Source organism: Gorilla gorilla, chromosome 1, assembly GCF_029281585.2.
Source record: "Gorilla gorilla gorilla isolate KB3781 chromosome 1, NHGRI_mGorGor1-v2.1_pri, whole genome shotgun sequence".
In the NCBI taxonomy this organism is placed as follows: Eukaryota; Metazoa; Chordata; class Mammalia; order Primates; family Hominidae; genus Gorilla; species Gorilla gorilla.
The window spans coordinates 164,187,945-164,213,997 of NC_073224.2; the positions used below are offsets into that span (position 1 = coordinate 164,187,945).

Here is a 26,053-nt window from a genome sequence, read left to right on the forward strand (position 1 = left end):
ATCAGTTGAGGATTCCTTCTTTTTCTATTGTTTGGAATAGTTTCAGAAGGAATGGCACCAGCTCCTCTTTGTACCTCTGGTAGAATTCGGCTGTGAATCCGTCTGGTCCTGGACTTTTTTTGGTTGGTAGGCTGTTAATTAGTGCCTTAATTTCAGAGCCTGTTATTGGTCTATTCAGATATTCAACTTCTTCCTGGTTTAGTCTTGGGAGGCTGTATATGTCCAGGAATTTATCCATTTCTTCTAGATTTTCTAGTTTATTTGCATAGAGGTGTTTATAGTGTTCTCTGATGGTAGTTTGTATTTTTGTGGGATCGGTGGTGATATCCACTTCATCTTTTTCAATTGCATCTATTTGATTCTTCTCTCTTTTCTTCTTTATTAGTCTTGCTAGTGGTCTATCAATTTTGTTGATGTTTTCAAAAAGCCAGCTCCTGGATTCATTGATTTTTTTGGAGGGTGTTTTGGGTCTCTATCTCCTTCAGTTCTGCTGTGATCTTAGTTATTTCTTGCCTTATGCTAGCTTTTGACTGTGTTTGCTCTTGCTTCTCTAGTTCTTTTAATTGTGACATTAGGGTGTCGATTTTAGATCTTTCCTGCTTCCTCCTGTGGGCATTTAGTGCTATAAATTTCCCTCTACACACTGCTTTAAATGTTTCCCGGAGAATTTGGTACATTGTGTCTTTGTTCTCATTGGTTTCAAAGAACATCTTTATTTCTGCCTTCATTTCGTTATTTACCTAGTAGTCATTCAGGAGCAGGATGTTCAGTTTCCACATAGTTGTGCAGTTTTGAGTGAGTTTCTTAATCCTGAGTTCTAATTTGATTGCACTGTGGTCTGAGAGGCAGTTTGCTATGATTTCTGTTAATTCACATTTGCTGACAAGTGCTTTACTTCCAACTATGTGGTCAGTTTTGGAATAAGTGTGATGTGGTACCAGCGAAGAATGTATATTTTGTTGATTTGGGGTGGAGAGTTCTGTAGATGTCTATTAGGTCTGCTTGGTGCAGAGCTGAGTTCAAGTCCTGGATATCCTTGTTAACCTTCTGCCTCGTTGATCTGTCTAAATGTTTACAATGGGGTGTTAAAGTCTCCCATTATTATTGTGTGGGAGTCTAAGTGTCTTTGTAGTTCTTTAAAGACTTGCTTTATGAATCTGGGTGCTCCTGTGTTGGGTGCATATATATTTAGGATAGTTAGCTTTTCTTATTGAATGGATCCCTTTACCATTGAATGGCCTTCTTTGTCTCTCTTGATGTCTGTTGGTTTAAAGTCTGTTTTATCAGTGACTAGGATTGTAACGCATGCTTTTTTTTGCTTTCCATTTGCTTGGTAGATCTTCCTCCATCGCTTTATTTTGAGCCTATATGTGAGATGGGTCTCCTGAATACAGCACACTGATGGGTTTTGACTCTTTATCCAATTTACCAGTCTGTGTCTTTTAATTGGGGCATTTAGCTTATTTATGTGTAAGGCTAATATTGTTATGTGTGAATTTGATCCTGTCATTATGATGTTAGCTGTTTATTTTGCCTGTTAGTTAATGCCGTTTCTTCCTAGCATTGATGGTCTTTACAATTTGGCATGTTTTTGCAGTGGTTGGTACTGGTTGTTCCTTTCCATGTTTAGTGCTTTCTTCAGGAGCTCTTGTAAGGCAGGCCTGGTGGTGACAGAATCTCTCAGCATTTGCTTGTCTGTAAAGGATTTTATTTCTCCTTCACTTATGAAGCTTAGTTTGGCTGGATATGAAATTCTGGGTTGAAAATTCTTTTCTTTAAGAGTGTTGAATATTGGCCCCCACTCTCTTCTGGCTTGTAGAGTTTCTGCTGGGAGATCCGCTGTTAGTCTGATGGGCTTCCCTTTGAGGGTAACCTGACCTTTCTCTCTGGTTGCCCTTAACATTTTTTCCTTCATTTCAACCTTGGTGAATCTGACAATTATGTGTCTTGGAGTTGCTCTTCTTGAGGAGTATCCTTCTGGTGTTCTCTGTATTTCCTGAATTTGAATGTTGGCCTGCCTTGCTAGGTTGGGGAAGTTCTCCTGGATAATATCCTGAAGAGTGTTTTCCAACTTGGTTCCATTCTCCCCGTGACTTTCAGGTATACTAATCAAACGTAGATTTGGTCTTTTCACATAATCCCATATTTCTTGGAGGCTTTGTTTGTTTCTTGTCACTCTTTTTTCTCTAAACTTCTTTTCTCGCTTTATTTCATTAATTTGATCTTCAATCACTAATACGCTTTCTTCCACTTGATCGAATCGGCTATTTAAGTTTGTGCATGCCTCACATAGTTCTCGTGCTATTGTTTTCAGCTCCATCAGGTCATTTAAGGTCTTCTCTACACTGTTTATTTTAGTTAGTCATTCGTCTAATCTTTTTTCAACGTTTTTAGCTTCCTTCTGATGGGTTCAAACTTCCTCTTTTAGTTCAGAGAAGTTTGTTATTCCCAACCTTCTGAAGCCTACTTCTGTCAGCTTGTGAAAGTCATTCTCCGTCTGACTTTGTTCTGTTGCTGGCAAGGAGCTGTGATCCTTCAGAAAAGAGACGCTCTGATTTTTAGAATTTTCAGATTTTCTGCTCTGGTGTCTCCCCATCTTTGTGGTTTTATCTACCTTTGGTCTTTGATGTTGGTGACCTACAGATGGGGTTTTGGTGTGTATGTCCTTTTTGTTGATGTTGATGCTATTCCTTTCTGTTTCTTAGTTTTCCTTCTAACAGTCAGGTCCCTCAGCTGCAGGTCTGTTGGAGTTTGCTGGAGGTCCACTCCAGACTCTGTTTTCCTGGGTATCACCAGCGGAGGCTGCAGAACTGCAAATATTGCAGAACAGCAAATATTACTGCCTGATCCTTCCTGTGGAAGCTTCATCCCAGAGGGATACCCACCTATATGAGGTGTCAGTCAGCCCCTACTGGGAGGTCTCTCCCAGTTAGGCTACACGGGGGTCAGGGACCTGCTTGAGGAGGCAGTCTGTCCATTCTCAGAGCTCAAACTCCGTGCTGTGAGAACCACTGCTCTCTTCAGAGCTGTCAGACAGGGATGTTTAAGTCTGCAGAAGTTTCTGCTGCCTTTTGTTCAGCTATGCCCTGCCCTCAGAGGTGGAGTCTACAAAGGCAGCAGGCCTTGCTGAGCTGCGGTGGGCTCCATCCAGTTCGAGCTTTTCAGGCCGCTTTGTTTACCTACTCAAGCCTCAGCAATGGCAGACGCCCTTTCCCCTGCCAGGCTGCTGCCTCTCAGGTTCATCTCAGGCTGCTGCACTAGCAGTGAGCAAGGCTCCAGGGGCATGGGACCTGCCAAGCCATGCACGGGATATAATCTCCTGATGTGCTGTTTGCTAAGACCATTGGAAAAGCCTGGTATTTGGGTGGGAGTGTCCCATTTTTCCAGGTGCAGTCTGTCACAGCTTCCCTTTGCTAGGAAAGGGAAATCCCCCAACCTCTTGCGCTTCCTTGGTGAGGCGATGCCCCACCCACCTTGCTTCAGCTCACCCTCCATGGGCTGCACCCACTGTCCAAGCAGTCCCAGTGAGATGAACCATGTACCTCAGTTGGAAATGCAGAAATCACCCATCTTCTGCATGGATCACACTGGGAGCTGCAGACCAGAGCTATTCCTATTCAGCTGTCTTGGAACGGCTGGAAGTTACTTTCAAAAAAGAAACGCCTGTGTGCCTTTTACTAGCTTTCCACAGAATTAGGATATGCTGTGTGTACTACAGCTGTTTTGGTTTGTGCATTGTCTTTCATACTGCACCAGCATTTTTGAACACCCATTAGAAAATATTGGCACCTTGTGCTCTTAAAATTGATTGCTTTAAGTAAGGATTTGGAGAAGTATTCCTGACATACTGACGTGTGTTGGCTATCAATAATTGAGAGGGAGAAACAGTATTAAATGTACTATGATGATGGATTTCTTCATTTCTTCCTGTAATTCTGTTCATTTTTCCCATTTATAGTTTGGGATACTTTATTAAATGTGTTTAAGTTTTTTTGTTTGTTTGTTTTTACTTTTTTCTTTTTTAGAGATGGGGTCTTGCTATGTTGGCAAGGGTGGTCTCCAACACCTGGACTCAAGCAATTCTCCTGCCTCGGCCTCCTAAAGTGTTGGGATTACAGGCCATTACCACACTGGCCTGCATGTAAATTTAAAATTATCTAGTTCTGTTGAGTTGAGCCTTTTGTTTTGTTATTGTTCATTTGTAGGGAATGTAAAAAAAGGGAAAGGAAACAGGGTTTGCTCTGTCACTCAGGCTAGAGAGCAGTGGCCGGATGATAGCTCATTGTAACCTGTAACTCCTGGGCTCAAGTGATTCTCCCATGTCAGCCTCCTTAGTAGCTGGGACTACAGCATGATGCACCACCATGCCTGGCCAATTTCTTTTTTTTTTTTAATGGGGTCTTGCTCTGTCACACAGGCTGGATCTCCGCTAGCTGCAGGCTCAACTGCCTGGGCTCAAGAGATTCTCCCACCTCAGCCTCCAAGTAGCTGTGACAACAGGAGTGCACCACCACCCCCAGCTAATTTTTTAATTATTTATAAGCACAAGGTCTCGCTATATTGCCCAGGCTGCTCTTGAACTCCTGGGTTCAAGAGATCCTCCAACCTCAGCCTCCCAAAGTGCTGGGATTACAGGCAACAGACAGCTATTGTCCAAGGCATACCCTTTTATCATTAAATGATGACCATATCTGGCCCTAATAAGGCATTTTATCTTGAAAAGTCTTTGTTGAATGTTAATTTCCACAGATTTATCTTAGTTAATAGTTACCTCTAAGAGTTTTTTTTCAACTTTTTATCTTCAACGTTTCTGTGCTCTTATGTTTTAGTGTGTCTTGTAAATGAAATATGGCTGACTTTTTGGTCTATCATTAACCAGTAACCTCAGTTCATTTACATGTAATTATTTGTTTATTTTGGGCTTGTTTCTATCATCCAAATTTTTTCTTCCTATCTGTTCCACTTTTCCTATGGTTTTTCATTGTTTTGGCCTTTCTTGCCTTTAAAAAAAAGTGTCTTAATTTTTTCTTATTCTGTTTTTTCTTTTCTTCTGGTTTAGAAGTTACGAATTCCAATAATTTAGTGGCTGTTTTGAAATTTACTTTGCATAATTAAAAATGTGTATAGTTAATATCCTAACCGTCTCTCCCAACAGTACAAGAACCTTAGGACATTTCAAATGTTTCAACCTCCTTCGACTTGTTCTCGTATTTTAGTTATGTTTTTTTGTTAACTTCATAAATACTATCTTATCATCATCTAATATAGGCAATTTTTATTTGTTTGTTTGTTTTGAGACACAGTCTTGCTCTGTCACCCAGGCTGGATTGCAGTGGTGCGATCTCGGCTCACTGCAAGCTCCACCTCCTGGGTTCATGCCATTCTCCTGTCTCAGCCTCCAGAGTAGCTGGGACTACAGGAGCCCGCCACCACGCCCAGATGATTTTTTGTATTTTTAGTAGAGACGGGTTTCACTGTGTTAGCCAGGATGGTCTCGATCTCCTGACCTTGTGATCCGCCTGCCTTGGCCTCCCAAAGCGCTGGGATTACAGGCATGAGCCACTGCGCCGAGCCTAATATAGGCAAATTTTTTACCCAATAGTTACAATTCATTTAACTATTTCCTTTTGCATAGCACACTTTCCTTTTGCATAGCACACTGTCCTTCTGGAGCGATCTTCTCTTCCTGAATGATTTTACTTCACTAGATTTTCTGTTAGTAGAAAACTGCTAGTTTGTTTATCTGAAAATGGCTTTATTTCACACAGATGACTCTTCAAAGAACTTTGTGGGTTAAAGATTCTAGACTGGGTACGGTGGCTCAAACCTGTAATCCCACCACTTTGGGAAGGAGGGCCGATCACTTGAGGTTAGGAGTTCAAGACCAGCCTGGCCAACATGGTGAAACCTTGTCTCTACTAAAAATACAAAAATTAGCCAGGCATGGTGGTGGGTGCCTGTAATCCCAGCTACCAGGGAGGCTGAGGCAGGCGAATCGCTTGAAACCAGGAAGTGGAGGTTGCAGTGATCTGAGCTCACACCACTGTACTCCAGCCTGGGTGACACAGTGAGACTCTGTCTCAAAACAAAAACAAAAACAAAAAAAGTACCTGAGACTGGGCAATTTATAAAGGAAATAAGTTCAATTGACTCACAGTTCTGCATGCCTAGGAGGCCTCAGGAAACTTAGAATCATGGCAGAAGATGAAGGGTAAGTAGGCATCTTCTTCACAAGGCAGCAGGAGAGAGAAGAGTGTTGTGTAGGAGGAAATGTCAAACACTTATAAAATCATCAGATATCGTGACAACTCACTATCAGAACAACATGAGGAAAACCACCTCTTTAATCCAATCAGTTCCTACCAGGTCTCTCCCTGAACACCTGGATATTATAATTCAGGATGAGATTTGGGTGGGGACAGAAAGCCAACCATATCACAGCCCACTTGCCCGTAAGGCAATGCTCATTTGTGTGGTCCCTGGTGCTAAACCATTCTTGGAGGAACTACTTCTGGAGCAGAGTAGCTCCCTCGCTGTGATCTACTGAAAGTCAACCCTCCACACACAGGGCTGTTAACTATATATATATATATATTTTTTTTTTTTTTAAGACACACATAAAAAGGAACAAGAGAAGATATCTGTCAATTTGTCAATCTAATTGTTACTTTGTGGGTAATTCTCTTTTGCTGCTTTTAAGATCTTTTCTTGGTCTTCTGTTTTGTGCAGTTTCATGAAGATGTCTCTAATTGTGGATTTACTTTTACTTCTTTTACCTGGTATTTGATGAACTTCCTGTATTTGGGAATGTATCACTCCTAAAAATTTTCTAGCATGATCTGTTACAATACCATTCCTAGACACAGGTAAGGTGGATTGGTGGCCCATGTTTAGAGGGCAGGTCCTGCTCTGGTCCTCCTATAGCCACATACCTTTACATGCAGCAAGGAGTCCCTGGAATCAAGTGGACATGCCCACCCAGAATCAGCTTCCCCACCATTAGATGGTATTTCAGGTCACCCTCCCTGCCTTTTTCTACCCAAATGGCCCCATACACCCCTTCCAAATTCGACTTGGGTGTCTTCCCTGGGTCCTTCCCTTAAAGGGTAGATTATTTGCTGGTATGTGCACCACATGTCCCAAGGAGTTGCCCAGGCATTGATGTAAGCAGGGTATGAAGGGAGCTTGGATGTCTAGGTTAGGATGTCCACACACATAGGTACAAAATGCACTGTGTTGCAAGACCCTGAAGTGGTATAAGGAAAGGAACAGGCCAAGAGATATCTTTTCCTAATCTGTAATTTTCTAGCACATGACTCTAAGAAGTTCAAGCTGGCTAAATTTGAACCTGGCATTCTGGGTTGTCATCAAGGTATAATTATGAAAACTGGAGGACAGAATATAGAGATAGATAGATAGACAGATAGATAGACTTTTGAGACAGGGTCTCACTCTGTCCCCAGGCTGAGTACAATGGCACAATCACCACTCAATGCAGTCTGGACCTTTTGGGCTCAAGTTATCCTCCCACCTCAGCCCCCTGAGTAGCTGAGAATACAGGTGCATGCCAGCATGCCCAGCTAATTTTTTATTTTTTGTAGACATGGGGTTTTACTATGTTGCCCAGGCTGATCTTGAACTCCTAGATGCAAGCAATCCTCTCTTCTTGGCCTCCCAAAGTGCTGGAATTACAGGCCTGAGTCACTGTGCCTTGCCAGAACATTTTTTTTCTTCTTTTTTTTTTTTTTTTTTGAGACAGAGTCTTGCTCTTGTTGCCCAGGCTGGAGTGCAATGGCACTATCTCGGCTCACTGCAACTTCCCCCTCCCAGGTTCAAGTGATTCTCCTGCCTCAGCCTCCTGAGTAGCTGGGACTACAGGTGCCTGCCACCACACCTGGCTAATTTTTGTATTTTTGTATTTTTAGTAGAGACAGGGTTTCACCATGTTGGCCAGGTTGGTCTCGAACTCCTGACCTTGTGATATGCCCACCTTGGCCTCCCAACCTGCTGCGATTACAGGCATGAGCCACTGCACCCATCCCTTTTTTTTTTTTTTTAACAGGGTCTTGCTCTGTTTCCCAAGCTGGAGTGCAGTGGTGCGATCACAGCTCACTGCAGCCTCTACCTCACAGGCTCAAGTGATCCTCCCACCTCAGCCTCCCAAGTAGCTAGGACTACAGGTATGTGCCACCATGCCTGGCTAATTTGCGTGTGTGTTTGTTTTGTAGAGACAGGGGGTCTCAGTATGTTGCCCGGGCTGTTTTCGAATTCCTAGCCTCAAGCAATCCACCCACCTTGGCCTCCCAAAGTGTTGGGATTACAGATGTGAGCCACCATGCCCCGCCCAGAGCATATTTTATTTAACTGTGGATTAGCTTGGGTATTAACTTTTAACTGTTAAATGTATCTTATATGGTATGTGGGTGTGCACTTGCGAGTTTGCTCCAGGTCCTGCAAATGTAGAGTGGGCCTTCTCTCTTTTAACGTTCTCCCTTTCTGGGACTTTAGTTGACATGTTAGACTTCCTTTTTTTTTTTCTTTTTTTTGAGATGGAGTCTGTCTGTCGCCCAGGCTGGAGTGCAGTGGTGCGATCTCGGCTCACTGCAACCTCCACCTCATGTGTTCAAGTGATTCTCCTGCCTCAGCCTCCTGAATAGCTGGGATTACAGGTGTGCACCACCATGCCTGGCTAATTTTTTGGTATTTTCAGTAGAGAGAGGGTTTCACCATGTTGGCCAGGCTGGTCTCAAACTCCTGACCTCAAGTCATCTGCCTGCCTCAGCCTCCCAAAGTGATGGGATTACAGGAGTGAGCCACTGAACCTGACTGACATGTTACACTTTGTTGTTGCATCCTTCTCATTTCTTAACCTCTTGTATTTTTCACCTTTTTGTCTTTCTGTGATGCATCCTGGATAATTTATTCCTATCTATAAGCTAGTATTCTTTTCCTACTTAAAGTCCATGGGCTAGCAGCATCAAAATCACTCTGAGAGCTATTATAAAGGCAGAGTCTGAGTCACATCCTAGACCTACCAAATCGCATTCTGCATTTTGGTAAGCTCCCCAAGGATTCCTATGCATGTTAAAACTTGAGAAATACTATTTCAGATTCCATTTGATTATTTTTCAGATCTACCTTTTTGTTTTTATAGATTCCTATTGTTTTCCATTGTGTGATTTTTCGAATTTCTTTAAATCTTTCACGTTGAGTTACTGTATACAGTTTTCTCTTGGTATCTGCAGGGGTACTGGTTCCAGGAACCCCTGCAGATACCAAACTCCAAGGATGCTCAAGTCCTTTGTATAAAACAGCATAGTATTTGCATATAACCTATGCACATCCTCCCATATACTTTAAATCGTTTCTAGATTACTTATAATATCTAATAAGATGCCTACATATCACTCTATTTGTGTGGATTCAAGGTACTACTTGCATGTGGCAAATTCAAGTTTTGCTTTTTGGAACTTTGTGGAATTTTTTTTTCCCCTGAGTATTTCTCATCTGAGGTTGGTTGAATCCACAGATGCTGAACCCATGGAAACAGAGTATGGCCAACTGTACTGTTTATCTGATCATTCTAATATCTGGACTCTTGAGGTCTGTGCTAGTCTGTTGTCTCATTGATATAAAGAAATACCTTAGACTGGATAACTGATAAAGAAAATAGGTTTAATTGGCTCATGGTTCAGCAAGCTATATAGGAAGCACAGCTGGAGAGGCCTCAGAAAACTTACAATCATGGCAGAAGGTGAAGGGGAAGCAGGCAAGTCTTACATGGCCAGAGCAGGAGGAAAAGATGCGGGGTGGAAGCACCACACAATTTTAAACAACCAGATCTCATGCAAAAACTCACTCATTATCACAAGGACAGTGTTCGGGGGGATGGTGTTAAACCATTAGAAACCATTCCCATGATCCAATCACCTCCCACCAGGCCCCACCTCCAACATTGGGATTACAGTTGAACATGAGATTTGGGTAGGGACAAAGATCCAAACCATATCAAGGTCCCAAATGTGTTATTTTTAATTTTCAGTTGACTTTTTTTCATGCTGATTGGTTCTTTATTTATTTTGAAGATTTTTGGTTGTCAGCTCATATTAGGGCCTAATTGGAAGGTGTTTTTCTCTGGAGAACATTTGCATTTGCTCTGACTAGAGCCAGAGAGTGATAATTGTCTAAATTTACATTACATAAACATAAGCAGTAAGTATTAAGCATGTGCTATGTAGCTGGCCCTCTAAGAAATGCATCTGCCCTGAAGGAGCCTAGTGGGAAAGACAGTTGGTAAATAATCTGTGACAAATTCTCTGACAAAGGCAAGCTTAGTATGCTATGGAAAAGGTGCCTGTAAATCAGATGGGAGAGAGTTGTGGTAGAGGGGACAACAGAGGGAGACAGGGATTGATCGGATATCCTGGGAAAGGCAATGCTTGAAATAAGAATCATATAAGCATCAGACCCAAAAAGTAACATTATTCAGATTGTTAATAACTGCTGAAGGAATGAAAAACAAACCTAACTTCCTGCTTTATAAATTCATTCAACTAGTATGTATTGAATGCCTAGAATACGCCAATATTATTCTAAGTTCTGGGGGTACAGTGGTAAGCAAAATAGAAATATATGTAGGAAGCATATATTCTAACAATTCATTTTTAATTTTTATTATTATTATTTTTGAGACAGGGTCTCACTCTGTTCTCCAGGCTGGAATGCAGTAGTGGGATCAGGACTCACTGCAGACTCATCCTCCTGGGCTCAAGAGATCATCCTCTCAGCTCAGTCTCCAGAGTAGCTGGGACCAAAGGTGTGCCTCAACATGCCCAGCTATTTTTTTTTTTTTTTTTAAGAAGCAGGGTCTCCCTGTGTTGCCCAGGCTGGTCTTAAACTCCTGCGCCCAAGCAATCCTCCATCCTCCCGCCTCAGCCTCCCAAAGTGCTGGAATTACAAATGTGAGCCACCGCCCCCAGCCCAATTCTTGAACTACATTGAAAATTCTATTCCTAGGTATTTATCCTACGAATATACCCCCTTGGTTGTGAAGTGACTTATGTGCAAGAATAACCACAGGAGCAGTCTTTGTAATAGCAAAAGATTTAAAAATTTTCAATTGGTCGGGCCCAGTGGCTCATGCCTGTAATCCCAGCACTTTGGGAGGCTGAGGCAGGCAGATCACCTGAGGTCAGGAGTTTGAGACCAGTCTGACCAACATGGCGAAATCCCGTATCTACTAAAAAAAATACAAAAATTAGCTGGGCATGGTGGTACATGCTTATAATCCTGGCTACTCGAGAGGCTGAGACAGGAGAATAGTGTGAACTCAGGAGGCAGAGGTTGCAGTGAGCTGAGATCCGAGATCACACCACTGCACTTCAGCCCGGGTGACAGAGCAAGACTGCATCTCAAAAATCAAACAAACAAACAAAGTTAATTGACCATCAAAAGGTTAAATAAACTATGGTATATTCATTATACAGCTATTAAAGAGAATGAAGAAGCTCTACACATATGGAAAGGTCTTAAAAATATACCAAGTGAAAACAGACATAAAAAGAAAGTAACAAACCATATAGTATGCTATTTATGTGGGAAACGAAGGAAAAAATATATATCTGTGAATGCATAGAATTTCAAAAAGCAGCTGCCTAACAGAAAAGTATTCAGTGAAAAGTAATCCTTTCTTAAATTCTGTCTACCACCCAATCCTTTAAGAAAGGATTACTTTTCACTGAATATTCTATTACATTTATTCAAATAAAAATGATCCCCCTTCAAAGAAATGTAGAAGCTATGCTATAACAAAGAATTGTATTCTTTCTTTCTGATATTGAATAAATTAACACTGCATTAGTCCATTTTCACACAGCTATAAAGAAATACCTGAGACTGGGTAATTTATAAAGGAAAGAGGCTTAATTGACTCACAGTTCCATGGCTGGGGAGGCCTCAGGAGACTTTCAATGATGCTGGAAGGTGAGGGGGAAACAAGACCTTCTTCACATGGTGGCAGGAAAGAGGAGAAAGCGAAGGGGGAAGAGCCCCTTATAAAACTGTCAGATCTTGTGAGAACTCACTATCGTGAGACTATCATGGGGGAAATCACCCCCAGGATTGCAATTCAAGATGAGATTTGGGCGGGGACACAGAGCCAAACCTTATCAAACACCATTTAGCTTTGGCCATGTACACAGAGTTTCTGTGCTACTCTGATGCTTGCTCAAGGGCTCTGCTATAAACTAGAAGCCAAATTTGTGTTTTCAAGAAAGGGCAGTCTTAGATCCTCATGGAAAGAACCAGGTGCTTTGGACTACTGATAAATTCTTCAAAAAATAGAGTCGTGGGTACAGGCTTCTGAGCAGACATAGCTTAGACAACTTTCAAGCCATAGCAGTGAACTGAGTCTGCATTTCTAGGACTCTCTTCTGGAAACAGACTGATTCATGAAAGCAGTCCACCAACCCAATTTCCGGCAGCATAATTACACAGGACTGAATGAACTGATGAGAGAAATTTAATCATGGTTATTTATTTATTGGAATATTGTTGATGTAGTGTTCTATTTTTATGGTATATGAGGAAGCCCTTTAAAATTCTTCATAAGCTATTGACTCCAATTTAGTGTACTCCGCTTTTGCAAACTGAAATTTTCTTTTTTTTTTTGCAACAGGGTCTTGCTCTGTCACCCAGGCTGGAGTGTAGTGGTTTGAACATGGATCATTGCAGCCTCAGCCTCCTAGGCCCAAGGGATCTTCCTGACTCAGCCCCCTGTGTAGCTGGGACCACAGGTGTGCATCTCCACACCTAGCTAATTTTCTAATTTTTTGTAGAGATGAGGTCTCACCATCTTGCCCTGGCTAGTCTTGAACTCCTGGGCTTAAGCAATCCTCCCACCTCAGTCTCCCAAAGTGCTGGGGTTACAGGCATAAACCACAGCGCCCAGCCCTGACATTTTTAAATGGCATGTGATTCTAAGCCCTCAGAATTCAGGAATGTGCTGAATCTCCTTTTATTTCACAGCTGTATTCAAAAGGAATCTGACCTCCTTTTTACCAGGATAACTGATTAGGTCATGAGGGCCATACCTAGAGTGTCCTTTTTGAAAATAATTCTAATTTAATCAGTTATGAGAAGCCCGTTATTAAAAACAAGTTGACTTTATATGTAGAGTCAATACCTACAAAGCTGTCTCAATAACACTGGAAAAGTGCCTGGCTTAAATGTTTGTAAGTGTGGAAGGAAGAGCAATGCTCGGCAGGCCAGGAACCCTAGCAAATTCTGAAGATGTTAAGGAGAGAGATTCACCCAAGCTCTTAGGTACTACAGGAGAAATCTAGTGGAGAGTTTCTTGGATTTGGTTCCCCAGCCTTGGGATGTCAAGCTATAGAAGCTTTTAAAAGTCCGATTTGAGGTCTCTGATGAAAAATTTCAGACAGAAGTTAATCCTGTGGCCTTAGTAATTTGTTCAGTACTGTATGGTTCTGGATTTGCAAAGTAAATTTGAGGAGATCTACATGACTAACGAACACTCTTGCTGTGCCTAGGCAAATAATCCACATAAACCTAATGAAATTTGCTTTTTACTGATCAGGAATACTTGTGGCAGATTCCTTTTGATGAAAAATAAGAGACTGTTAAGAAACACTGTCAAAGCCTTGAAAAAGGATACAATAAATTATTGCGTGTCCCTTTAGTGGTGTGCTAGGTATTATCTAATGGATCCTCTGCATATTATCTGATGGGATATGTACCATTGTCTTTTTATTGGATAGACTGTTATACAATTGTAAATGTAGATGTTAATTTGTAAAAAAAAAAAAAAGAAAAAAAAAAGGAAAGTAATGCATCTGAACCTTAACTACAACTAATTTCTGCTCTGTAGAAAAGATGATCCCATTAGGTTTATTGCCCTATACCAGTGGTCCCCAACCTTTTTGGCACCAGGGACCGGTTTTGTGGAAGATAATTTTTCCACAGACACAGTAGGGGGTGCAAGGGGAGATGGTTTGGGGATAAAAATGTTCTCAGATCATTAGGCATTAGATTCTCATAGGAGCACGAAACCTAGATCCCTCATGTGTGCAGTTCACAAGAGGGTTTGTGCTCCTATGAGAATCTAATGTTGCCACTGATTTGACAGGAGGTGGAGCTCAGGCAGTAATGCTTGCTCGCCCAACACTCACCTCCTGCTGTGCAGCACAGTTCCTAATGGCCCAGAGACTGCTACTGGTTTGTGGCCTGGGGGTTGGGGACCCCTGCCCTATAGGATATGGTTAATCTACTAGCAAATTCTTTTTTTTTTTTTTAGACAGAGTTTCACTCTTGTTGCCCAGGCTGGAGTGCAATGGCACGATCTCAGCTCACTGCAACCTCCGCCTTCCAGGTTCAAGTGATTCTCCTGCCTCAGCCTCCCGAGTAGCTGGGATTGCAGGCATGTGCCACCATGCCTAGCTAATTTTGTATTTTTAGTAGAGACAGGGTTTCTCCATGTTGGTCAGGCTGGTTTCGAACTCCCCATCTCAGGTGATCTGCCCGCCTTGGCCTCCCAAAGTGCTGGAATTACAGGCGTGAGCCACCACACCCAGCCTAGCAAATTCTTTTAAGCATTTATTACTGCCTCTATCTGCTCTTTAAATTCTCCCTTATACCAGTTTTAACTTTGTACTAGTTCCCTCATCCAATGAGTTAAATACAGTCTTTCACATATTAAGAAAAGAAAAAACACTGTTGCCTGTGGAATTTAATCTTTAATCTCTAAAGACCCTTTGTACTATTTGATAATGTATTCAAATTAATGGCTGTAATTCTAGAAGCCATATCAACAACCATTTTTTTTTTAATCCAGAGGAGTCACTGAATAATTCTTCTCCCTCTATGCAAATTGATGACTCTGGTAGATTCCTTAAACATTCATTAAAATTCTGGTAAACCTACTAGATCACTTGTAAAACTGTGCTTTCTCTAGGAACCATCAATTCACTGATGGAGGCAACTAATAGTCAAGTTTGTAGTCCATGACTGTACCTACCCTCCTTCTTGTAATGGCCCTAGTCAGCAAGCTTATAAATGTGGTGGTCAATCCAAAATATAAATATGCTACCGTGAAGTCTGATTCTATCGTGGGATCAAAGAAGCAGAGAAAGTTAGACTATAGAGCAACAATGAATAAAATGACAGAAGTAGAGAGTTAGCAAAAGACTATATATATTTCATGGATTCCTGAGGACTGACTATTCTAGCTTTAGTCCCTTCCTGAGACTGACTTCATTCCTCCCTTTCAGATCTATGAGTCATTTCCACATACTTAAAATACATACTTGCTTAAAGAAGCTTAAATTCATTTGTTACTTGTGACTAAAAAGGCTTAACTGATGCAAAATTACATAAGTGCTTAATATTTATTAGCAAGGATTCTGTAATATTCTCATCATAAGGCTTTGGAGTACATTTATATCTTGTATAGAAACCTTTTCTCTTTCCTTCCTTCCTTCCTCCCTCCCTCCCTCCCTTCTTTTGGAGTACATTTATACCTGGTATAGAAACCTTTTCTTTTCCCTCCCTTCCTTCCTTCCTCCCTCCCTTCCTCCCTTCTCTCCTTCCTTTTTTTTGATGGAGTTTCGCTCTTGTTGCCCAGGCTGGAGTGCAATGGCATAATCTCAGCTCACTGTAACCTCGGCCTCCCGGGTTCAAGCGTTTCTCCTGCCTCACCTCCTAAGTAGCTCGAATTACAGGTGCTCACCACCACACCCGGCTAATTTTTTGTATTTTTAGTAGAGACCGGGTTTCACTATGTTGGCCAGGCTGGTCTCAAACTCCTGACCTTGTGATCCGCCTGCCTCAGCCTCCCAAAGTGCTGGGATTACAGGCATGAGCCACCTTGCCTGGACCTTTTTTTTCTTTTTAGGGTCTCACTCTGTCACCCAGGATGGAGTATAAATGGTGCCATCACAGTTCACTGAAGCCTCAAATTCCTGCCCTCAGTGATCCTCCCACCTCAGCCTCCCAAAGTGTTGGGATTATAGGCACGAGCCACCACGCCCAGCCCATGTCTAGAAGCTTTATGTTTAGAAATGGTTGGGCCTCTGTACTGCAAATTCAAATTTGCATTTGAAATATATACATTCTATTTAACTTCTCATTTCTACATAATACCCAATTAAGAATTCTCTAAATCTCCTTACCAATCTCAAGTTGTACCATTTAAATAAAATTTCATCATTGAACATGAAGGAAATGTCATTTAAATATTTTATATTTGTAAGAAATTCGATTTTTATTTTGGTAATTTAATGTGGTATAAGAAATTTATTTGGTCTTTGTTCCCAGTTCCTGGCACAGAGCTACTAAAACCCTTGGAATTTCTTGAGTTCTTGGAGTTATCTTCTGTTATTCCTTATAAACCTTTTCAATCATACCTGAATTTGGCATATGAGATGACTTAGGGTGGGGCCCCTAGATAATCTCAGGAGGAATCTGGTCACCAGAAGGACTAAGTAATTAGAGGGTGATCTTATGGACTGAATTGTGTCCCTCCAAAATTCCTATGTTGAAGCCTTAACTCCCAATGTGACTGTACTTGAAGATAGGATCTTTTAGGGAGTTAATTAAGGTCATGAGGATAGGACTCTAATCTCACAGGGCTAGTGTCCTTAGAAGAGGAGAAAAAGACACAGGAGCTCCCCCTAACCCAACCCTTCATGATGCACAGAGAAGAGGACATGTAAGGACACAGAAGGTGGCAGTCTATAAGGCAGGAAGAGAGGCCTCACTAGAAACAACCCAAATGGCACCTTGATCTTGAAATTCTAGCTTCCAGAACTGTGAGAAAATAAATTTATTTAAGCTACCAAGTCTCCAGTGTATTTTTTATGATAGCCCTAGGAGACTAATACAGTTGGGAGCTTCCAGCTTTCACCTTGGTCCTCTGGGGAGGAGTGGAGGACTGGAGATTGAGCTCCATGGAAACTATTGAATTTGAGCTGGGGAGCTTCCACGTTGAGGAATACAGAGACATGCAGGGAAGGTAATATGCTGGAAGAAGGCATGGAAGCTCTGCACCTCCCTTCTCCCTCCATACCTTTCCCTATGCACCTCTTCATTAATTGTTCCTAGTTGTACCCTTTCTGATGTAAACAGGTAAATGTAAGTTAAGTGTTTTCCTGAGTTCTGTGAGCTATTCTGGCAAATTATCGACCCTGAGGGCAGGGTCATGGGAATACCTGAATTTGTAGCCATGTTGGACAGAGTATGGGTAGCTTGGGGAGTCAGGACTTGTGACTGGCCTCTGAAGTGAGGGCAGCCTTATGGGGTTGAGCCTAACTCTGCTGCATAGTGTCAGAACAGAATTAAAATGTAGGACACAGTTGATGTCAGAGAACTGGAGAATGAGATGTGATGTCAGAAAGCACCCCATTTAGTATAACACAGTTTAGCAGTATTTGATATTTAGAATTACAAAGAAATATTAAATTCAGAGATTTGGGTTCTTAAATTATTTCATATTTATATTTTCTGAGGTCTTTAAAATATCTAATAAAAAATGAACAGGTAACTTTATTCAATTCAAAATTAAAACGACTTTTTTTCATCATAGTAAATACAAGAAATATACACTATTACACGAAGTAATGAAATTTCCTGGAAAAAATACAGAAAGATATGATAATAAGCACTGAACAATTTTATTAAGTTCTTTGCCAAAATGCAAACATATGAAATGAGATTGTGTACAATAGACCAAAGGCTACCTAGAGACCAACAGTCATATAAAAATAATTTAAGGCAAGCTTTATTGATTTATTTTAAATAAGGTAAGTGAAATATAGGCTCAGAATTAAATAAGATTTTCAAGAAAGTTCTTGTAGCTGTAAAATAGGAGAATATGAATGTCAAAATTTTGACTGTTTCTGTGCCAAACAGAAAGTTTCACAAATGCTTTCCAAACTGCAGTAAAAAGAACTTTAATAATACCATTAAGTCTACAAAGTTACTGTCAAGTTGACAGTATTCAAATACTACAATATTTTCTAAATGTAAATTTTATAACATCTTGAATACTTTCTAAGCCCACTTTTCTGTCATTACAAAAATAAAATTCCAAGAAATTTCTGCTACATTAATCTTAAGAGATCAAAATAACCTATGTACTTTTCTAGGTTCATGTAATTCAAGTAAAGTGGTACTAAAGAAAACACATCATTTTAATAAAAACCAAACCTGCTTAAGAGACATAACAGAGTTAAGCAAAAGTATAAACTACTATAATAAGCAGTTGCTTAGATTTGATATAAGAGGATTTGTTTTCACTGGAAAAAACGTTAAAGCCCTTTCTTTTTTCTGGAGCTGAAACAGTGGCTTGTGTTCTAGTTATTCAATGTTTCTACAGTAATTTTTTTAATTTTTATACTTGTCAATGTGTTCACGGGCTACAATAAGTCTTTGAATTTGTGAAGTACCTTCATAAATCTGCAAGAAAAATAAGTGTAGGTTAAATATCTTTAGTACATACTTTGATTTATTCAACATTTTAGACAGTAGCATAAGCTGTGTTGTAATATAAAACCGAATCAAACCATATATAGGGTCTGTAGCCTCTACAGATTCCAAAACCTGATTTTGTGAAAGTCTGAAAATATGGAGTTCTCTAAAGATTGGTTTAAGTTATTATAAAAAGCCATTTATCAAAATTTTGGAGAAGAGTCTTCAAAACATAAAAAAAGAAAAGATATTTACATTTCAGAAAGTTTGGGAAAACTAAAGTTTAATGTGGCCAAAATATTTGTCTAATTTTCTGAACTGTTCTTAGCTAGCTGTCTCCTTCAGTCTTTTATTCTTACCCTTAAATTTTTTTTTTTTTCTCCCACTGCCTGTGGAACAGAGTTGCTAAAGAAAAAGATGCTGGAAGGATTTCAAGAGTCAGACCTTATTTCCATTCTAAACTTCTAACTTTAGCCATTCGTTAGTTCATCTTCTCAGATGGCAGAGAAAAGCTAAACTGTTGATGATAATAATAGTAATAATTATAATTAAAGGCTCTAGGAGAGGAAGAGTATCACCACATAAACCTGTGACTTTGGATAAGGCCCAAATTCTGGACCTCAGTTTTTTCATGTCTACATGGAGAGGCTGCACTACGTGTAACATTCCTTCTCACTCCAGCATTTTGATTCGAACTCAATATTTCCAATGACTGGATGAGTCAAATAATTTGCTAGGTGTAGGGGGAGCAAGGGAAGAGATACTGAGGAGCAAGAATGTGGTAATTATTAAGTAATTACTTAAGCCACATGTAGAGAACATGCACATTTATATTTCCTTTTACTGAATTCCTCCTAAGTTTTTTTGACTACCAATTTAATTTGGAATTAATCTACATCACTGTCTCCTGATGTTGGTTTTTGACTCCAAGTATAGTTACAATAAATTAAATAGTTGTCAGGCAAGATCCAAATCAAAATAATTAATTTTAAATGACATGCATACTTTTTGGAGAGAAAAGTTTGGGTTACAATTAGCCAATCTGTTAAAACTCAAAGAAATCTAATCCAAACGTAATACACGTCTGTACCATTTTTTTTAGCCTATTCTCTCTTCAGACTTATACTTAATCACAAATAGCATTCTTCTTTCTATTAATTAATTCCAAAAACTGGCTCACAGCCATATATGACAGTCATTTATTGCTACTAGGGACATAAAATTTCTAAATAATCAGAAATCCATGTGGTCATTTATGAATATTCTCTCTCCTTGCAAACCAAAAAAATCATCTTTAACCTTACCTGATAGATTTTGGCATCCCTCATTAGTTTTTCTACAGGATATTCTGTATTAAATCCATTGCCTCCAAGTATCTGCACGGCATCAGTAGCTAACTGATTTGCAATATCTCCAGCAAATGCCTTTGCAATAGAAGCATAATAGGTATTTCGACGACCAGAATCAACCTCCCAAGCTGCTCTCTGGTAACTCATTCTAGCTAGTTCAACTTTCATTGCCATTTCAGCCAGCATAAATGATATTGCTTGGTGCTAGAATTAAAAAGAAAAAAATTAAAGGATATTTATTGAGAAAACTTAAAAGTTTTTTCCTGGGGCTTTTTTATTTTTATAGTGACGGGGTCTTGCTATGTTGCCCAGGCTTGTCTGCAACTCCTGGCCTCAAGCAATCCTCCTACTTAGGCCTCTCAAAGTGCTGAGATTACAGGCGTGAGCCACTGTGCCTGACCTTTTTATTTTTTAAAATTTTCATTAACGAATTTTAGGTTTATAGAATTTACACCCAGCTTCCTCTAATGTTAACATATTACCAAACCATAGTGCCATGATCGAGAACAGGACATTAACACTGGTATAGTATTAACAACTAAACTATAAGCCTTACTCAAATCTGGTCAAGTTTTCTACTAATGTTCTCTTTCCACCATTATAAGTTGAATTTAGTTCTTTCTTCTTATTCTTTCCCAGGCTATTATAATTCCTCAATCCCTCCTTATCTTTCATGTCTTTGCACTTCTGAAGAATGTTGATTGGTTATTTTATGTAAAATGTCCTTCAATTTCAGTTTGCCTAATTTTTTTTTTTTTTTTTTTTTTTTGAGACAGGGTCTCACTTTGTTTTCCAGGCTGGAATGCAATGGAATGATCTCAGATCACTGCAGCCTCAACGACCCTCCCGCCTCAGCCCCCAAAGTAGCTGGGACTTTTCTTTTTTTTTTTTTCTGAGACAAAGTTTCACTCTTGCCCAGGCTGGGGTGAAGTGGTGCAATATCGGCTCACTGCAACCTCTGCCCCCCAGGTTCAAGCAATTTTCCTGCCTCAGCCTCCCGAGTAGCTGGGCGTGTGCCACCACACCAGACTTTTTTTTTTTTTTTTTTTTTTTTTTGTATTTTTAGTAGAGACAGGGTTTCACCATGTTGGCCAGGCTGCTCAAACTCCTGATCACAGGTGATCCACCCGCCTCAGCCTCCCAAAGTGCTAGGATTACAGGTGTGAGCCACCGCACTCGGCCTCTTTTTTTTCTTTTTAAATAGAGATGAGGTCCCTCCCTATGTTGCCCAGGCTGTTCCAGGCTGTTCTCAAACTCCTGGGCTCAAGGGATCCACCCACCTCGGCCTCCCAAAATGCTAGGATTACAGGTGTGATTCACCATGCCCAGCCTCTGCTAGGACTTTCTAGAAGAAATTTGCTGGCTGGGCGCAGTGGCTTACACCTGTAATCCCAGCACTTTGAGAGGCCGAGGTGGGCGGATCACCTGAGGTTGGGAGTTTGAGACGAGCCTGACCAACATGGAGAAACCCCGTCTCTACTAAAAATACAAAATTAGCCAGGCATGGTGGCGCATGCTTGTAATACCAGCTACTCAGGAGGCTGAGGCAGAAGAATCGCTTAAACCTGGGAGGTGGAGGTTGTGGTGAGCCAAGATCACACCACTGCACTCCAGCCTGGGCAACAAAAGCAAAACTCTGTCTCAAAAAAAAAAAAAAAAAAAAGTAAGTTGCTACAGATAGAGAAAAATAATGTGGCACTGTATCAGATACCAAGACAGAGGAAAGGACAACTAAAAGATGCTTCTTAGACTCTAGAGGCTCAGAATTAAATAGAAGACATAAAACAAATACTTTCAATAAGGGATAGTAAGTGCTCTATGAGTTAGTTATATGGCCAAGATATGTTATAGGATGGAAATATGTTCCTGTTCCCTGGCATACAACTCCTAAATTCCTTGGGATCTCCAAAGTGCTGTCTTTTGTCTGCTAGGTTCAGCGTGGTGCTGGTCACTGGAAAGACGATGGCAGGATTAGAGGGTTGGGACTTTCAGCCCCACCCCTACAACCTCCAGGGAGGGGAGAGGGGCTACAAGTCAAGTTAAATAATCAATGACCAATGGTTTAATTAATCATGCCTATGTAATGAAGCCTCCTTGAACACCCAAGAGTGTGTCCAGAGTTGGTTCCTTCCAGTGGGTTCTTGGTCTTGCTGACTTCAAGAATGAAGCCACAGACCTTCGCAGTGTTACAGCTCTTAAAGATGGTGTGTCTGGAGTTTGTTCCTTCAGATGTGTCCAGAGTTTGTTCCTTCCAGTGGGTTCGTGGTCTTGCTGACTTCAAGAATGAAGCCGTGGACCTTCGTGGCGAGTGTTACAGCTCTTAAAGGTGGTGTGGACCCAAAGAGTAAGCAGCAGCAAGATTTATTGTGAAGAGCAAAAGAACAAAGTGTCCACAGCATGGAAAGGGACCAAAGCGGGTTGCCGCTGCAGGCTGGGGTGGCCAGTTTTTATTCCCTTATTTGTCCCCACCCATATCCTGCTGATTGGTCCATTTTACAGAGTGCTGGTTGGTTCATTTTACAGAGTGCTGATTGGTGCATTTACAATCCTTTAGCTAGACACAGAGCGCTGATTGGTGCATTTTTACAGAGTGCTGATTGGTGTGTTTACAATCCTTTAGCTAGACACAGAGCACTGATTGGTGCATTTTTACAGAGCACTGATTGGTGTGTTTACAATCCTTTAGCTAGACAGAGTGCTGATTACTGCATTTTTACAGAATGCTGATTGGTGTGTTTACAATCCTCTAGCTAGACAGACAAGTCCTCCAAGTCCCCACTCGACCCAGGAAGTCCAGCTGGCTTCACCTCTCAAGAGGACAGGGTTTGGAGAGCTTCCAGAGGTTCCTACAGGGTGAGATTCCCAGGGAGGGCATGGAAGCCATATGCATCTTCCCTCATACCTTACCCTGCACATCTCTTCATCTGTATCCTTTAAAATATCCTTCCTGGCTGGGCGTGGTGGCTCACACCTGTAATCCCAGCACTTTGGGACGCCAAGGTGGGTGGATCACCTGAGGTCAGGAGTTTGAGACCAGCCTGGCCAACATGATGAAACCCTGTCTCTACTTAAAAAACAAACAAAAAAAGGCCAGGCATGGTGGCAGGTGCCTGTAATCCCAGCTACGTGGGAGGCTGAGGGAGGAGAATCAATTGAACCCAGGAGGCAGAGGTTGCAGTGAGCCGAGATTACGCCATTACACTCCAGCCTGGGCAACAAGAGGGAGACTCTGTGTGAAAAAAATAATAATTAAAAAAAAAAAGTAAAAAAATTAGATATCCTTCCTAATGAACTGGTAAATGTATTTCCCTGAGTTCTGTGAGCTGCTTTAGCAAATTACTGGAATTCACAGATGAGGTCATGGGAACCCCAACTTGAAGCCAGTCAGCCACAAGTTCTGGACTCCAGGACTTGCAACTAGGGGAAAAGAAGGGGCAGTCTTGTGAGACTAAGCCTGTGGGATCTGATGCTATCTCTGGGTAGGTAGTGTCAGAACTAAGTTGGAGGATACCCAGCTAGTGTCTGTTGCTTGGTGTGGGTGGGAAATCCTCCTGCATCTTTGGTCATAGAAGTCTTTATAGCAGCATGATTTATAATCCTTTGGGTATATACCGAGTAATGGGATTGCTGGGTCAAATGGCATTTCTAGTTCTAGATCCTTGAGAAATCGCCACACTGTCTTCCATAATGGTTGAACTAGTTTACAGTCCCATCAACAGTGTAAAAGTATTCCTATTTCTCCACATCCTCTCCAGCACCTGTTGTTCCCTGACTTTTTAATGACTGCCATTCTAAATGATATGAGATGGTATCTCATTGTGGTTTTGATTTGCATTTCTCTGATGGCCAGTGATGATGAGCATTTTTTCATGTGTCTGTTGGATGCATAAATGTCTTCTTTTGAGAAGTGTCTGTTCATATCCTTCACCCACTTTTTGATAGGGTTGATTTTTTTCTTGTAAATTTGTTTGAGTTCTTTGTAGATTCTGGATATTAGCCCTTTGTCAGATGGGTAGATTGTAAAAATTTTCTCCCATTCTGTAGGTTGCCTGTTCACTCTGATGGTAGTTTCTTTTGCTGTGTAGAAGCTCTTGAGTTTAATTAGATCCCAATTGTCAATTTTGGCCTTTGTTTCCACTGCTTCTGGTGTTTTAGACATGAAGTCCTTGCCCATGCCTATGTCCTGAATGGTACTGCCTAGGTTTTCTTCTAGGGTTCTTATGGTTTTAGGTCTAACATTTAAGTCTTTAATCCATCTTGAATTAATTTTTGTATAAGGTAAGGAAGGGATCCAGTTTCAGCTTTCTACATATGGCTAGCCAGTTTTCCCAGCACCATTTATTAAATAGGGAATCCTTTCCCCATTTCTTGTTTTTCTCAGGTTTGTCAAAGATCAGATGGTTGTAGACGTGTGGTATTATTTCCAAGGGCTCTATTCTGTTCCATTTGTCTATATATCTGTTTTGGTACCAGTACCATGCTGTTTTGGTTACTGTAGCCTTGTAGTATAGTTTGAAGTCAGGTAGCATGATGCCTCCATTTTTGTTCTTTTGACTTAGGATTGTCTGGGCAATGTGGGCTTTTTTGGTTCCATATGAACTTTAAAGTAGTTTTCGCCAATTCTGTAAAGAAAGCCATTGGTAGCTTGAAGGGGATGGCACTGAATCTATAAATTACCTTGGGCAATATGGCCATTTTCACGATATTGATTCTTCCTACCCATGAGCATGGAATGCTCTTCCACTTGTTTGTGTCCTCTTTTATTTCACTGAGTGGTGGTTTGTGGTTCTCCTTGAAGAGGTCCTTCACATCCCTTGTAAGTTGTATTCCTAGGTATTTTATTCTCTTTGAAGCAATTGTGAATGGGAGTTCACTCATGATTTGGCTCTCTGTATGTGTGTTGTTGGTGTATAGGAATGCTTGTGATTTTTGCACATTGATTTTGTATCCTGAGACTTTGCTGAAGTTGCTTATCTGCTTAAGGAGATTTTGGGATGAGATGATGGGGTTTTCTAAATAAACAATCATGACATCTGCAAACAGGGACAATTTGACTTCCTCTTTTCCTAACTGAATACCCTTTATTTCCTTCTCTTGCCTGACTGCCCTGGCCAGAACTTCCAACACTATGTTGAAGAGGAGTGGTGAGAGAAGGTATCCCTGTCTTGTGCCAGTTTTCAAAGGGAATTCTTCCAGATTTTGCCCATTCAGTATGATATTGGCTGTGGGTTTGTCATAAATAGCTATTATTTTGAGATACATTCCATCAATACCTAGTTTATTGAGAGTTTTTAGCATGAAGAACTGTTGAATTTTGCTGAAGGCCTTTTCTGCATCTATTGAGATAATCATAAGTTTTTGTCATTGGTTCTGTATGTGATGGATTACATTTATTGATTCAAGGTATGTTGAATCAGCCTTGCATCCCAGGGAGAAAGCCGACTTGATCGTGGTGGATAAGCTTTTTGATGTGCTGCTGGATTCAGTTTGCCAGTATCCTCCTTTAGCTCGGAGAAGTTTGTTATTACCAATCATCTGAAGCCTTCTTCTCTCAACTCGTCATTCTCCATCCAGCTTCCTTCCGTTGCTGGCGAGGAGCTGCGTTCCTTTGGAGGAGAAGAGGCACTCTGATTTTTAGAATTTTCAGCTTTTCTGCTCTGGTTTCTCCCCATCTTTGTGGGTTTTATCTACCTTTGGTCTTTGGTGATGGTGACGTACAGATGGGGTTTTGGTGTGAATGTCCTTTCTGTTTGTTAGTTTTCCTTCTATCAGTCAGGACCCTCAGCTGCAGGTCTGTTGGAGTTTGCTGGAGGTCCACTCCAGACCCTCTTTGCCTGGGTATCACCAGCAGAGGCTGCAGAACTGCAAATATTGCAGAATGGCAAACATTGCTGCCTGATTGTTCCTCTGGAAGCTTTGTCTTAGAGGGGCACCCAGACGTATGAGGTGTCAATCAGGCCCTACTGGGAGGTCTCTCCCAGTTAGGCTACTCAGGGGTCAGGGACCCACTTGAGGAGGCAGTCTGTCTGTTCTCAGATCTCAAACTCCATTCTGGGAGGACCACTACTCTCTTCAAAGCTTTCAGACAGGGAGGTTTAAGTCTGCAGAAGTTTCTGCTGCCTTTTGTTCAGCTATGCCCTGCCCCCAGAGGGGAGTCTACAGCAACAAGCAGGCCTCCTTGAGCTGCAGTGGGCTCCACCCAGTTCGAGCTTCCTGGCCAC

General features: G+C 41.1%; 1 protein-coding gene across 3 annotated transcripts in view; it reads right to left on the reverse strand.

The window, feature by feature from the left end:
* Window positions 1-17,665: 17,665 nt before the first annotated feature.
* The window catches only part of ACADM (acyl-CoA dehydrogenase medium chain), a 37,802-nt gene continuing 29,414 nt past the window's right edge, over window positions 17,666-26,053 (reverse strand). For all 3 annotated transcript variants that reach the window (XM_019019925.3, XM_055367404.2, XM_063697643.1), the window contains 2 exons: window positions 19,788-20,036; window positions 17,666-18,471 (listed from right to left, as the gene is read on the reverse strand). In XM_019019925.3, coding sequence (XP_018875470.2) covers window positions 18,400-18,471; window positions 19,788-20,036 — 321 coding nt within the window. In that variant the 3' untranslated portion in view covers window positions 17,666-18,399. The remainder of the gene's footprint in view (window positions 18,472-19,787; window positions 20,037-26,053) is intronic.